The following is a 16,244-nucleotide window of genomic DNA, read 5'->3' as shown; positions in this document are numbered from 1 at the left end:
AGAGATGGAGATAACAGCACATCATACTGTTACTTTTTACATCATTAGTGCTAAGTGACTAGTGCTTTTTGATGTCGGTTCGGTTTTGGTTCCATTATTAAAAAATAATCACGGATTACGATTTTGGTTTTGATTATTTGGGTTGAATGCTGTATTATTTGATTACTTTATTATTTCATTCCGAGTCATCATCTCATCTTTATTGCACTACTGCCTATACTGTCTGACAAAATCACTATTTGTTAGTTCTTCAAAATAAATAAGGCAAACTTGTAATTACATTTTAAGTCATTTAGCAGACACACTTATCCAGAGTGACTAGGGTTAAGTGTCTTGCTCAAGGGCACATAAACTGATTTTTCACCTAGTCATCTCTGGAACAAACAACTTTTTGGTTACTGGTCCAACGCTCTTAACCGCTAGGCTACCTGCCACTGAAAGCCGACTATCAATCACTAAGATCATGCATTTTCAGGTAGAGATACCTTGCGAAGCAACAGCTGCTCTCTATATCCCCTTACGATCACGCATTCTGCTCAACACACATCACTTTAAACACACCAACAGCTGTTTACATTTTGGTACACAATAATTACATTAATTTCCAATGAAATGCTGCGTTTGCCTTGCAGCATTGCGTTGCAGAGGCAGTTGCTGAACGTTCGGTGTGGTACATATGTTGGATTTACCGAACGTATGCGTCAAACGTAGACGGCTAGACAGAAATGGTAGCAGAAGGTAGCAGAAGGATGAGGAACTTTGTGCATACATATCCAGATGATATTGCATACTATTTTTTGCGCAATGACGCTGTCGGTGTGGCAGACGAAAAATAAATACAGACCGGACAAGTAGATGCACAATGGGTTATCGTCATTGTAGTTAATTACAACATTTTATGCGCCAAACAATGCAGAATATTGGCCTGTTGGAAACTACAACTCCCTACTACATAGCAAAGTTATGGCTGGATCTGATCTATCTCCAGAGAAGCTGTGAAATGAGCGCATTGAGCTCACAGATATAAACTAATGAAATGAAATTCAAATAATTGAACCAATGTTGGTCAATTAGTTGTTTAAAAACCAAACAATAACTGAGATTTCGGTTAATTGCCAGCACTATACATCATACTGTTACTTTATTACATCATACTGTTACTTTATTACATCATACTGTTACTTTATTACATCATACTGTTACTTTATTACATCATACTGTTACTTTATTACATCATACTGTTACTTTATTACATCATACTGTTACTTTATTACATCATACTGTTACTTTATTACATCATACTATTACTTTATTACATCATACTGTTACTTTATTACATCATACTGTTACTTTATTACATCATACTGTTACTTTATTACATCATACTGTTACTTCATTATATCATACTATTACTTTATTACACCATACTGTTACTTTATTACATCATACTGTTACTTTATTACATCATACTGTTACTTCATTATATCATACTATTACTTTATTACACACAGACGGAGCGCATTGGCGATCTCAGGCAACAGATTACATTTATGTTGGTCTTTAAAGCACTTCCCATCATGTAAGCCGACGGAGACTGATAGTTTGTACAGAGCTTGTATTTGTGTATGCACCATACATTAGATAGTCTGCTGTGTGTCTCCCCTGCATGTTTAGTGTGTGTGTGTGTGTAGTTATTTGGGAACTATCAGTGTCTCAGCTGTTCAACACAGTGTACACAGCAGCAACCTGATATCCACACTCCACACCCCTTCAGTCCCGCTACACACCATGGGTAAACAAAATTCCACTAGACATACTGTCTATAAACAGAGGCTGACTTAGCTTTCCCACTGTGTGTGTGTGTGTGTGTGTGTGTGTGTGTGTGTGTGTGATCAGATCAGCTAACCTGATACCTTGGGAAAATCTCCATTGCATTTCCTTGATTTGTGCGTAATCTCATCTCCTTTTCAAAATTCATTGGACGAGAAGGTCCCACTGACCTTTTCATCCAATGGGCATTGAGGAGGCGAGGAAAGAGGAGTCAGAGGATGCAGGGAATCAAGGAAATGCAACTAAGATTCTCCCCTGGAGAACTCAACCTCTGGGTCCCTGGGCCTGAAGAAGATGAGAATGAGGAAGAGAATGCCTTCATCTACCTGCTATGACAGTGTGAAATATGCCAGTGATAAGTCTGTAAGTCCATATCTTTGATGAAACAGATGCTAGAAAAGTGGAATGCATAGTGAGAAGGGGCAGCATTTAATGTTCCAGCCGAGTCCAGTAGGTGGAGTAATAGCAACCGTAAACTGTTCCTACTTTTACCACTTACCCAATCACAGACATGCCTTTATTGTATGCTACAGTGTTATTGCATTTTATGAACAATCTTTCTACCTGTGACAATGTGGCTTTGTGCCAACATTGCACAGTCAGAACATGTAATTCTCAGCAAGTGCAACTCAATGGTAAATACCTGTAGTACACTGAAAATAATATTTGATGCTGGATCTATTTGTATATATTCAAGTTGACTGCCAGACAGTGACCACCATGCTGTAAGTAAAACACCTGGCTTTACCTGGAAGATTGCTGTCCAGTGCATGCCATATGTCCCTTGGCTGTCAGACACATAACTTTATTTATCACACTACCTATTTAAGTAATGACTTAATAATTGCAAGCAGGTTTGTGCAGTGATACCAAGTGAGACTGAATGTATGCAGAATAACAAAGAGTCCCGAATATAACAATAGATACTTTCTATTATATTGTATATATGATTTTATATTATATTCTAGGCTGAGTGTCTTGTTCCCATCAGAGCTGTATGGTGCCCTTGTGACTGACAACAATATTAAAATACAGCGCTTGGCCTTGTCTGACGTCAGGTCGATACCATCTGGTAGAGCTCTCGTTGCGCCAAATGGGAAGAGATGAGACCTCAGCAGCTCAAACATTTTTTTAATCCACATTGATTAAATGTAGGCTATTTTCTGTCGAATATGAAAATATTGGCAATTCATCAACAGAATGACTTGAGGTTCTCGGGAAGTTGAATCGAACAAGAACATCCCTGAAGAGAGCGATTATCGCACGGACCGGGGGGTGTTCTTTGTTATGGCCACAGAGTTTCTACACCCATAGGCGCAACATCGCGAGACTTCCAGGAACTCTTGCGGAACAGACCAAACAGACTACGCCGATGTTTGGGGTTGAGAAGTCAATGAAAGAAGTGAAAACATATTCCTTAGTTGTTAATCTTCTCGAAATCTAATTGCACAACCTAGATTCAAGGCAATATATTAAGTAGTTTAATATGTTGTGACTTCAATCTCGTGAAAGTGACAAACTTATAGCTTTTAAATGTCTTCAAAAAGTACTTTATATCGAAGAGGTGCCGTTTTTTTGATGGCGTGCACATGCGCAGTTCTGCAGGAGACGAACGTTAGACCCGATGACGTGTTTCTACGCATGAGTTTAGCTAGCCAACGTCGCCATGACATCGCCTACAATTGTGATCATGGATTTCTATTGGAGAAGCAGTTGTAGCCTATCTTCATACTGTACTGTCTTCGTTATGGTTGATCGGCATTGTAACAGCCAGTGAGCGCTTCCGCATTGACAATCGGTGAGCTGTCATTGCGGGAGAATGAATAACGCGAAATGTAGCATATTAAATCAGATACCAAGGAGACGAAAGCGGATTATACAATGTGTCTATGTGGTGGGGTTCATGGTAAGTGCAACATAACCTTTGTTGAACATGTGGCTACATTTGAGAACGTTTGGTATTGCTGTCATTCTTTCATTTCTTTCCTAAAAGGTTATAGAACAGCAGTCACTTTGGACACAACCTTACGGTTGAGGCAAATGAGTGGCGATGACATCAGTTTATTGATCTGTTGGCTGTAGTCAATTGTACAGAGGCTACATCATGACATTAGGGGCTTTAAACTATGTAAAATATTATTCTGGTTTAGGCGGCTCCTTGCTCCATCATGACATTTGAGAACCTGACCTGCAGCTGTATTAAACAGCCTACTCGATTGTTCTCCAGTCACTCAAATGCTGATCCAGCTATTTTAGAAGAGGCGGGTTGAGCCCTATCATAGCACTGTCAAAACAACCTGTCCAGCAGAATCCAGTCCTTGGAAATCTGAGTTCGCCTCAGAAGGATTTGTTATTCTGAGATGCTCAGGGTGTTCACAAGAACATCACACTGACTCTGTAAAACTCAGTAGGATAAACATAAATATCCTGTTGTACAGGATTAGATTGATGTAATGTTTATTTAATCTGATGTGGATTTTGGACTGGACACACACTTAGCATAATGTAAACTCACAGAACTGGAGTGACACAGATCATTTTGAAGACATTATATTGGGGAATGCTAAACGTTTTCTGTGTGTAATGCTATCCAGATAAAAGGAATGGAAGTGAATGCTGCAGAACATCTCATGAACATCTCATGAACATTCTCACCCAAAGAATATTCCCCTGTGAACGCTCTCTCTCTCTCTCTCTCTCTCTCTCTGTCTCTCTCTCTGTCTCTCTCTCTCTCTCTCTCTCTCTCTCTCTCTCTCTCTCTCTCTCTCTCTAACACTATTTATTTATTTGACATTTTAGTCATCTAGCAGATGCTCTTATCCAGAGCAATTAGGGTTAAGTGCCTTGCTCAAGGGCACACACACCGTATGTTTGTGCCCAGTTTGAATACAGAAGTAGAGTTTGAACTGAGGAAAATCAAACAGTTAGTTTAATGGGTGGGGCTGTGAGACAGCAGGAGCTACAGTGTGACTTCAATCAAGTCTCTGGCAAGAGCCTCTCTGGAGATGGCCTCATAAATGCAGATTAACAGGTTCGGAGAGTGTCTATTTCTCTCCTCAGGCCCTGAACTCTCTCTGTTGCACACTCACTAAACATCAGGCTAGAAAAAAACTGGTATACCCTAGGTCTCTAGCTGATCTCTCTAACTCCAGCCACAGAGCAGCCATGAAGATACCAGCCCATCCACAGAGAAGAAACTATCTCCAACAACACTGGTGGTTTGTCATGCAGTTGCTTCACTATGTTTGATTCAGTCATTGTCCTTTTGAATAAATCAGTTCCACAGACAAAACAACTGAATCTCTAATGCCTCATTACCCTGCTGAATATAAGTTGCAGCGTTTGTGAACCCCACCCTTTATAAACAGTTAGAACATTTTAAAGCAAGGGCACACACACATGCACTAACGTTGATGCATGCTGAATATTAGAAAGGGTAATTTGTCAGGCCGGTCACATTAACCCTTAATGTTATTGATAGGTCAACCCTATTGATAGGTCAACCTCTGATCATGATACACATCATTCAACTGCTTCCTGGATTTTTGTTTTTGGTCATTGTTTGTTTACGTGTCTATTTATTGTCTATGACAATGCGGTTACTGTAGCTCAACAGGGTTTAAACTGAATGTACACCTACTGCGGTCACTCAAGTCTTTGGTGTCATTCATCATTTTTTTTTCTTCTTCTCTCTCTCCTCACCAGGACCTGTTTGGGGTGAGCATGATCATTCCCCTGCTGAGTCACCATGTCAAGGCGCTGGGGGCCAGCCCCACCGTGGCAGGCTTAGTAGGTAGGTGGGATGATGATGATGATGTAATACATTAAATATGGAAGAGTTCACATCAGTGCCAAAGTTTGTAAGATGTTTTCATACAGTACATCAGACGGGGTGGTATAATTTAGCAGGAGCAGGCAAACCAATACATTGTAAAATTCATTTTAATGCATTAAATATTGCCAAATATTGTATGGAACAAAATGAAGAAGAGCTCTGAGGACATCAGGCATCGAAGGACGACAGATTAAGGAATGTCGTGTAGCGTAACTGTTTGAAATCACCAGCTGATATGCTCAATCATATGTCTAATTTCATAACTTCATATCGCTGTGGGCGCTGATTGAGGTCACAGGGTCTGATAGTTTCTGCAACGCGGCATGCATTGTAGACTAGCTGTAATCATAAATGTCCTTCATGTGCCATAATCTGTACCTAATGCAATGATTAATGTTTCAGGCTCAACATATGGGATCTTACAACTCTTCTCTAGCACTATAGTAGTAAGTATTCTCTTGGTGTTCTGAAGACAAGTATTTGTGTTGTAGTACTGCATGCCTTGTGCTATACCAGTGTAATGCTTGCACACACACACACACAGACACACACATACACACACAACCCTAACATAAGACCTCTCCCGACATGGTGTTTGTGTCATTTGTCAACATCTGAGGTTCTGATGGTACACCAGCAGTGGACTGGAGCTGGATGCTCCACCATGCCCTAACCATTAACACTCAATTAACATCCACACATTCCTCTGAATCCATGTCTCTTAACAAGGTTGACTTGTTACTGTACACTGAGTGAGGCCTTCTCTGAAGAGAGATCGAGATTCTCATAGTTGAGTTGTGTATAATGCACTCCTCCTCCCCAATGGTCTCCTGAAATTGGTTTAAATCTCAGGGGTCATGAGACAAATTAAAGGAGGAGAAGGAGTCATTTGTGGTCCCAGTGAACAGACAGGCAGGGAGGGGTAGTGTGATGGGGGAAGAGGGAACAGCAAGGCCTCTATGGTAATCCTCACAGGCCACATCCAGAGCACAGCAAATTCAATTTACCCTGATTTCATTATATTGTCATTGTGTGCGTGTGTCCATTTCTACATGCACACTATCTAGTCAAGTTTTGTGTTATGTGTTTGCATGTGTAGGCCCACCTACGTGTGTGTGTATTTCTAGCTGTGCATAGAAGTGTGTGTGTGTGTGTGTCATTCATATATCAGTGTAGTGAGAGACTGAGTGGAGGCGCCTGGGTTGCTTGGCCAAGAGGACCAGGCTGTGGAATTCCTCTGTTTGGGGTCACCTGACCACTCACACTCATGTCCTCGTGTTACGACCTCAGAGAGAGGGGCGGGCTCTCATTATCTCATACATATGTTGTTTGTTGGGCAGCCAGGCTGCATCTCAATAGTTTTAAGTGGATTCCTTTCCTCGTCTACCTGGGGCTTTGAAGGAAAGAAAGCCAGTGCTAACCATTGAGATGAACACTGTATCCAGCAACATTGTGGAGATGTTTAATGCCTTGTGTTATTATGTGAGAAAATACTACTCTTTCCTATATGCCACTTCCCGTGATGTGATGATGGTGGTTGTGATCGGCAGGGCAGCTGGAGTGACGTGGTGGGGAGGCGGTACTCTATGCTGACGTGTCTGCTGCTGAGTGCTCTGGGCTACGGCCTGCTGGGGATGTCCACCAGCATCGCCCTGTTTGTCCTGGCTAGGATCCCTGTGGGTGAGTCTGTCTGGGGGGGGGGGGGGGAAACGTCCTGCTTCACAGGCTTGGGCCTTGAAAGAGCTCTACCGTTTATGTGAATCGTAATCACATGTAATGTTAAAACAAGAAAATACATTGATGTTCCACAAAGGGTCAATTTGATTGCACCGTGATGTCCACTACGTACATAAATACATACAATAAAGACCTAATTCATCAGTAACATTCTGTTACACACAAATATAACAAAAATCTAAACGCAACATGCAACAATTTCAAAGATTTCACTGAGTTTCAGTTCATATGAGGAAATCAGTCAATTGAAATAAATACATTTGGCCATAATCTATTGATTTTACATGACTGGGAATACAGATATGCATCTGTTGGTCACAGATACAGTGCCTTGCGAAAGTATTCGGCCCCCTTGAACTTTGCGACCTTTTGCCACATTTCAGGCTTCAAACATAAAGATATAAAACTGTATTTTTTTGTGAAGAATCAACAACAAGTGGGACACAATCATGAAGTTGAACGACATTTATTGGATATTTCAAACTTTTTTACCAAATCAAAAACTGAAAAATTGGGCGTGCAAAATTATTCAGCCCCTTTACTTTCAGTGCAGCAAACTCTCTCCAGAAGTTCAGTGAGGATCTATGAATGATCCAATGTTGACCTAAATGACTAATGATGATAAATACAATCCACCTGTGTGTAATCAAGACTCCGTATAAATGCACCTGCACTGTGATAGTCTCAGAGGTCCGTCAAAAGCGCAGAGAGCATCATGAAGAACAAGGAACACACCAGGCAGGTCCGAGAGACTGTTGTGAAGAAGTTTAAAGCCGGATTTGGTTACAAACAGATTTCCCAAGCTTTAAACATCCCAAGGAGCACTGTGCAAGCGATAATATTGAAATGGAAGGAGTATCAGACCACTGCAAATCTACCGAGACCTGGCCGTCCCTCTAAACTTTCAGCTCATACAAGGAGAAGACTGATCAGAGATGCAGCCAAGAGGCCCATGATCACTCTGGATGAACTGCAGAGATCTACAGCTGAGGTGGGAGACTCTGTCCATAGGACAACAATCAGTCGTATATTGCACAAATCTGGCCTTTATGGAAGAGTGGCAAGAAGAAAGCCATTTCTTAAAGATATCCATAAAAAGTGTCGTTTAAAGTTTGCCACAAGCCACCTGGGAGACACACCAAACATGTGGAAGAAGGTGCTCTGGTCAGATGAAACCAAAATTGAACTTTTTGGCAACAATGCAAAACGTTATGTTTGGCGTAAAAGCAACACAGCTGAACACACCATCCCCACTGTCAAACATGGTGGTGGCAGCATCATGGTTTGGGCCTGCTTTTCTTCAGCAGGGACAGGGAAGATGGTTAAAATTGATGGGAAGATGGATGGAGCCAAATACAGGACCATTCTGGAAGAAAACCTGATGGAGTCTGCAAAAGACCTGAGACTGGGACGGAGATTTGTCTTCCAACAAGACAATGATCCAAAACATAAAGCAACATCTACAATGGAATGGTTCAAAAATAAACATATCCAGGTGTTAGAATGGCCAAGTCAAAGTCCAGACCTGAATCCAATCGAGAATCTGTGGAAAGAACTGAAAACTGCTGTTCACAAATGCTCTCCATCCAACCTCACTGAGCTCGAGCTGTTTTCAAGGAGGAATGGGAAAAAATTTCAGTCTCTCGATGTGCAAAACTGATAGAGACATACCCCAAGCGACTTACAGCTGTAATCGCAGCAAAAGGTGGCGCTACAAAGTATTAACTTAAGGGGGCTGAATAATTTTGCACGCCCAATTTTTCAGTTTTTGATTTGTTAAAAAAGTTTGAAATATCCAATAAATGTCGTTCCACTTCATGATTGTGTCCCACTTGTTGTTGATTCTTCACAAAAAAATACAGTTTTATATCTTTATGTTTGAAGCCTGAAATGTGGCAAAAGGTCGCAAAGTTCAAGGGGGCCGAATACCTTCGCAAGGCACTGTACCTTTAAAAAAAGGTGGTGCATGTATCAGAAAACCAGTCAGTATCTGGTGTGACCACCATTTGCCACATGCAGCGCGACACATCTCATTCGCATAGAGTTGATCAGGCTGTTGATTGTGTCCTGTGGAATGTTGTCCCACTCCTCTTCAATGGCTGTGCGAAGTTACTGGATATTGGCGGAAACACGCTGTTGTACACGTAGGTCCAGAGCATCCCAAACATCCTCAATGGTTGACGTGTCTGGTGAGAATGCAGGACATGGAAGAACTGGGGCAGTTTCAGATTCCAGGAATTGTGTCCAGATCCTTATGACATGGGGCCGTGCATCATCATGCTGAAACACAAGGGGATGGGGGCAGATGAAAAGGCACAACAATGGGCCTCAGGATCTCGTCACCGTATCTCTGTGCATTCAAATTGCCATCGATAAAATGCAATTGTGTTCATTGTCTGTAGCTAATACCTACGCATATCAAAACCCCACTGCCACCATTGGGCACTCTGTTCACAACGTTGACATCCGCAAACAACTTGCCCACACAACACCATACTACTCACTGTCTACCATTTGCCCGGTACAGTTGAAACCCGGATTCATCCGTGAAGAGCACACTTCTCCAGTGTGCCAGTGGCCATCGAAGATGAGCATTTGCCCACTGAAGTCGGTTACGACGCCAAACTGCAGTCTGGTCAAGACCCTGGTGAGGACGACAAGAAAGCAGATGAGCTCCCCTGAGACGGTTTCTGACAGTTTGTGCAATACATTATTTGGTTGTGCAAACCCACAGTTTCATCAGCTGTCCAGGTGGCTGGTCTTAGACGATCCCGCTGTTAAAGAAGCTGAATGTGGAATTCCTGGGCTGGCGTGTTAACATGTGGTCTGCAGTTGTGAGGCCGGTTGGACGTACTGCCAAATTCTCTTAAAACAATGTTGGAGGCGGCTTATGGTAGAGAAATTAACATAAAATTATCTGGCAACAGCTCTGGTGGACATTCCTGTAGTCAGCATGCCAATTGCACACTCCCTCAACTTGGAGACACCTGTGGCATTGTGTTGTGGGACAAAACGGCACATTTTAGAGTGGCCATTTATTGTCCCCAGCACAAGGATCATCTGTGTAATGATCGTGCTGTTTAATCAGCTTCCTGATGCCACACCTGTCAGGTGGATGGATTATATTGGCAAACAAGAAATGCTCACTAACAGGGAAGTAAATACATTTGTACACACAATTTGAGAGAAATAAGCATTTCGTGTATATGGGACATTTCTGGGATCTCTTATTTCAACTCATGAAGTATGGGACCAACACTTTACATGTTGCGTTTATATTTTTGTTCAGTATTTTTTTTAAATCTGTGTTGTGTCCTTTCCCTCTCTCTCTGTCCTCCAGGGCTGTTCAAGCACTCCCTGTCTATCTGCCGGGCCCTGCTGTCTGACCTTGTGTCTGAGGCAGAGCGCCCCCTGGTGATGGGACACTTCAATGCTGCCTCCAGCGTGGGCTTCATCTTGGGACCCGTGGTGGGGGGATACCTTACAGAGCACGAGGGGGGCTTCTACACCTCCTCCTTCACCTGTGCCGCAATCTTCCTCCTCAACACAGGTGGATGGGGAGAGGGGAGATGAAGGGAGGGAGGGGCAAGGAGAGAGGGGAGGAGCAGGAGAGCAGGCAAAGGGGGTGTAAGGCAATTATGTTGGTTTTCACAAATTCCCACCAATTCTACATCACACCTTAATTCTACGCACTTTGTGAATGTGAAAGAATGGGACAGGTGCAGGCAATATAGTGAAAATAAAATCAAAGTTTATTGGTCACGTGCACAGTTTAGCAGATGTTATAGTGAGTGCAGCTGAATGCTTGTGTTACTATCTCCTAACAATGCAGTAAAATGTCAAACAAGTACACAAGTTAAAAAAATTAAAACAAGAAATATCGTAATTGAATCCAAATAACAACCAAAATAGCACTGTATCGGTAATCCAAATGCAATCTATACGTATATACATCGGATTAATTTACACAAGATATACTAAGAATGATATGTACTGCAGTAGATATATTAGAATGAGCCATGTCAAGAATCCAGTATATAAATAAATAAATATGGTGTGTACAAACAGTGTAACTAAAATGCAATGTACAGTAGTAGATGTTTAAAAAATATATATATATATATATTTCACAAGGTAGGCCAGTTGAGAACAAGTTCTCATTTACAACTGCGACCTGGCCAAGATAAAGCAAAGCAGTGCGACAAAAACAACAGAGTTACATATGGGATAAACAAACGTACAGTCAATAACACAATAGAAAAAAATCTATGTACAGTGTGTGCAAATGTAGAGAGTTGGGAGGTAAAGGCAATAAATAGGCCATAGAGGCGAAATGATTACAATTTAGCATTAACACTGGAGTGGTAAATATGCAGATGATATAGAGATACTGGGGTAGAGATACTGGGGTGAAAAAGAGCACGAGGATAAATAGCAATGTGGGAATGAGGTAGTTGGGTGGGCTATTTACAGATTGGCTGTGTACAGGTAAGCTGCTCTGACCGCTGATGCTTAAAGTTAGAGAGGGAGATATAAGTCTCCAGCTTCAGTGATTTTTGCATTAGAATGAGCTTGTGTGAAAAACTGTATAAAAGAAACGGGAAGTGTCCAGTGTTTAATGTCTCTATAACATGGGACAGCAGTGTTGGCTGTGGGACAGCAGTGTTGGCTGTGGGACAGCAGTGTGGGACAGCAGTGTTGGCTGTGGGACAGCAGTGTTGGCTGTGGGACAGCAGTGTTGGCTGTGGGACAGCAGTGTGGGACAGCAGTGTTGGCTGTGGGACAGCAGTGTGGGACAGCAGTGTTGGCTGTGGGACAGCAGTGTTGGCTGTGGGACAGCAGTGTTGGCTGTGGGACAGCAGTGTTGGCTGTGGGACAGCAGTGTTGGCTGTGGGACAGCAGTGTTGGACAGCAGTGTTGGCTGTGGGACAGCAGTGTTGGCTGTGGGACAGCAGTGTTGGCTGTGGGACAGCAGTGTGGGACAGCAGTGTTGGCTGTGGGACAGCAGTGTTGGCTGTGGGACAGCAGTGTTGGCTGTGGGACAGCAGTGTGGGACAGCAGTGTTGGCTGTGGGACAGCAGTGTGGGACAGCAGTGTTGGCTGTGTGTGATTGTGAGTAAGTGCGTGTGTTGTTAGTATGGGAGTGTGCGTGTTAGTGAGTGTATATGTGAGTGCAGGAGAACTCATGTGCATGAGGTGTGTGATAGCTTGTGTGTGTGTTTTGTGTGAGTGAGTGTGTGTGCGCACCAACTGGCTGTTCAACAGTCTGATGGCCTGGAGATAGAAGCTGTTTTTCAGTCTCTCAGTCCCGGCTTTGATGCACCTGTAGTGTCTCTGCCCCCTGCCCCCCCCCCCCCCCCCCCCCCCCCACAGATATTATCATACAGCAAATGCCTTGCCAGTCTATGTGCTTTCTAACCTTGTGTTTGTCGTGTTCCATCCAGGTCTGGTTTGGCTGCTTCCCTGGAGCGATGCGCTGACCCCACGGGCCAATGCTAACTACAACAGCAGCGCTAGTAAAGCCAGCAGCCACGTCAACGACAACCACGTCACCTCGACACAGCAAAACTTATCCCATGGCCACAGCAACAACCACACTACAGCGTCGGGGCCAGCAGTCACAGGATCGGGGTCTCCAGAAACAAACCAGAGGGTCTGGGACCTAGACTGGGGGGAGGTGTCACTGCTCCAACCTGCCTGGCGTCAGCTCTCCTCAGTGGGCTCCAAGATCCGCACGGTGGCCTCCTCAGACATGTGGGACCTGTTCCTGGTGCGTCTGCTCATGGCCATCGCCATTATGCTTTACTACAGCAACTTTTCTCTGGCCATGGAGGAGCGCTTCATGCTGAAGCCCAAAGCCACAGGTTATCTAATTAGCTACAGCTCTACCCTGGGGGCCTTGGCCGGCTGCTTGGTGGGGCCCGTCACCAAACTGTACGGTAACGACATGCCGGCACTGTTGCTACACTCTACAGTCCTCACGTGTTGCCTGATCCTGCTCTATGCCATGGCGCCGAGTGTCTGGCACGTGTTGTTAAGTTCCACTTTCTTCGCCATCTCCACGACCATCGGACGCACCTGCATCACAGACCTTGAGTTGCAGAAAGGGGGAGCTCACGCCAGTGGCACACTAATCGGGGCAGGGCAGTCGGTGACGGCGGTGGGTCGGGTGCTCGCCCCCCTGCTTTCGGGGCTGGCCCAGGAGTTTAGTCCCTGCGGGCCACCGAGTCTGGGGGTGGGGCTGGCGTTAGCGGCCGTCGCCCTGCTGCTGGTAAGAGTTCCCAAATGGGACGGGAGATGCAAGAGGAAAGAGGCCAAACTTGATAAAACACACAGAGAGTGAGAGTGAATGAATGAGAGAGAGAGAGAGAGCACCGATGCGAAACTACCATCCTCAGGAGATGTCTGGTCTAAAGACAGCACTGGAGAGAGAACTGATACAGAACTGTTGGGGTTTGTTGTTGACATGTCAGCGGGGTGTTTCGTTGTTTGTTTTGTAGCTGTTGACAACGGAGCCACATCTCCGCTCTGCCGTTCTGTTGGTTTGGTCTCAAAGTGATGACATCACAGCACCCTGAAAGGAACCGGGTCATCATCAGCATTGCTGTTCCCGTCCTTCAGTACACCAAACAGGTTTAACCGTGAACAAACACCTAGGCCAGCAGCCCTCTGTAAAAGGAGTGAGGGGGTCAATGCTCAAATAGACTAGCATAGGTCATCATGTCAATGGCACATACAGCCGTGTTAATAAAGCCTAGGAATAGTCACATTTTTATATATGTCTCTTGTGAGAGACAATAATAACATGAAAAAATACAAAATATAAATATAATGTACTCCTGCTCTTCCTTTATAACCACTACAAATAGTCTAGGCATGCCTTGAGGTTTCTTTGTCCTAAAAATGCACTTCATTTCCCAAAATGCTCTGTTTCTGACCTACCCTATGAGTGTGGGCAGCAGGTGAAGAACCTACTGTTACCTCTCTGGAGCCGAATTCCATTTTCTTTCCCTTCTCACTGCAGTATGTACTCATTCACCCTCCCTTGAGGGTTGAAAATAATTAGATTGGTGTGAAAATGTCCACGCCAATCCAATACCTTTAAATCCATTGTGGGGGAGTGAATGAGTACACACTTTGGAGAAAAGGGTCAAGCACTGAATTGAGCACTGAATTGAGCTTGAGTAAGGGTAGTCCACAGCCACAAATCTAGGATAAGCTTACATTCCCTAAATTCTAACCCATGTGGGGGGGGATTACAATTATTTTTCAAAAAGTGTCTTAGATCAGTGTCTGTTGGTAACTTCATCCTACTTCTTTTTTAACCACTGTTTACCCTCATCGCACTGCTTTTTAACAGGATCCTGTCGAACTAAGGTATCAGGACATTTTCAATGGACGTTTGTATATATTTTTTGCTTTTAATTTTAAACCCCATAGTCCATATTGATTTTATTCAAATGAATTGATTTATCAGAAAGTGGGCTTAATTATCAATCAAATAAAACATTTGAATTATTATTTTGATATGACGTTTTCCTCTTATTTTGAATGGGGTTGCCCTTACAATGACCCAAATGCTACTGAATGTTATGAAGACAACATTATTTTATTGAATGATAGATCAATCCAATTCTAGTATATCTAAACTTGTGAATGTGCTCGGTGAATGCCAACGGCAGTTCCATAACTTCAGTTTTATGAAATGTTTTATTTGATGATGGATGACTGAATGTTCAAGTTTATGTGAGATTTCTTTCTCCTACAAGGTGGTTTTAGCTCTGTTACTATTGGCATCTCGATACGACTGAGGAAAATCAACACGAACGCCCCTCCAACTTGTAATTACTAGTGAGAAACTCGTCTATCATCCCTGTGCTCCAACATGTTGAACTCTGACATATCCTACTAAGGAAATTACCTTGATAACAGCGTTTTCAGCAGTTAAATACAACAAGAACACATTATTTATTAGGTTTTTTTTTAACACAAACTTGTTTACAAGTATAATAGCTGTACTTTTAGTTTGTAGTTGACACTGCTTGTTTGCCATTAGCCGATCTGCATTCTTAATGAGGTTAAAGCAACTGAATGCACTCAACTTGTTGCTCCCGGTTTATAATTAGTATTTTTCTAATTCCCACTCGTCATGAACGCAGCATAAGACTATGACCACTGTTCCATCTCTACCAAGACCACCATGATATATGGGCCTAAGGCCGAGACAATAAGACGACACACCTTGGTTTCATCACAAACCCGGAGAGAAACATCTGTCTGGTGAAGTCCACAAAGCACATTGCATGTAACAAATGACCTACGGCATGGTCAAGCAAGTTAATGTTTCTGACATTTTCAGACTAACAACCTTCAATTTAGAACCACGGAGAGTTACTGCAAGTCAAAAAGAAAACAGGAGCTGCCTCCAATATTCCAACAGCATTTAAACATGTTCAAATCACCTATGCTTAGTCTAAAACAGTGACAACTAAAATATACCCATAACTATTTAGTCCAATCAATGTAAGCTAAATATGATGTGGCTGTCCATGGTACTGATGTGTGTGGTTGTGTGTGTGTGTAAGTAGAAAAACATGTTGACTCACCCTACTAAAATGCTTGCTAGCTAAGATAACTTCCTGTCATGGGCAACGATGCACCAGGCCAGCTAGTTAACACGAGCCTATTCCATCTAATTAGCTACACTGAGCTTCCATGCTCTCAGGCCAGGGGCACAATGTATACATTTATAGTTGGATCAGAATCACCGTTATAATCATTGACCAATATGGATAATTAAGTAAAACCACAAGTCCAAATCTCTATCTCCATTCATGGCTAG

The 16,244-nt window shown here is 43.0% G+C and overlaps 1 protein-coding gene across 1 annotated transcript; it reads left to right on the top strand.

Moving 5' to 3' along the window:
- The first annotated feature begins 3,126 nt into the window (after window positions 1–3,126).
- On the top strand, window positions 3,127–14,929 carry mfsd9 (major facilitator superfamily domain containing 9). The gene is made up of 6 exons (XM_036958616.1): window positions 3,127–3,736; window positions 5,536–5,623; window positions 6,068–6,111; window positions 7,216–7,345; window positions 10,743–10,952; window positions 12,847–14,929. Exons 1-6 carry the CDS (start codon window positions 3,650–3,652, stop codon window positions 13,743–13,745), a joined length of 1,458 nt encoding a protein of 485 aa, XP_036814511.1. The 5' UTR covers window positions 3,127–3,649; the 3' UTR covers window positions 13,746–14,929.
- The last annotated feature ends 1,315 nt before the right edge of the window (window positions 14,930–16,244 follow it).

This window comes from Oncorhynchus mykiss, chromosome 22, assembly GCF_013265735.2.
Source record: "Oncorhynchus mykiss isolate Arlee chromosome 22, USDA_OmykA_1.1, whole genome shotgun sequence".
NCBI lineage: Eukaryota > Metazoa > Chordata > Actinopteri > Salmoniformes > Salmonidae > Oncorhynchus > Oncorhynchus mykiss.
Note: the sequence above shows the minus strand (reverse complement) of the source record. Positions and strands in the feature narration are given on the sequence as shown.

Bases quoted from the DNA above. Each gene is read 5' to 3' on its own strand.
- mfsd9 (XM_036958616.1), top strand. From the start codon at position 3,650: ATGAATAACGCGAAATGTAGCATATTAAATCAGATACCAAGGAGACGA. The intron at 3,737-5,535 runs GTAAGTGCAACA...TCTCCTCACCAG, and splicing joins TCTATGTGGTGGGGTTCATG to GACCTGTTTGGGGTGAGCAT. The intron at 5,624-6,067 runs GTAGGTGGGATG...TTAATGTTTCAG, and splicing joins CACCGTGGCAGGCTTAGTAG to GCTCAACATATGGGATCTTA.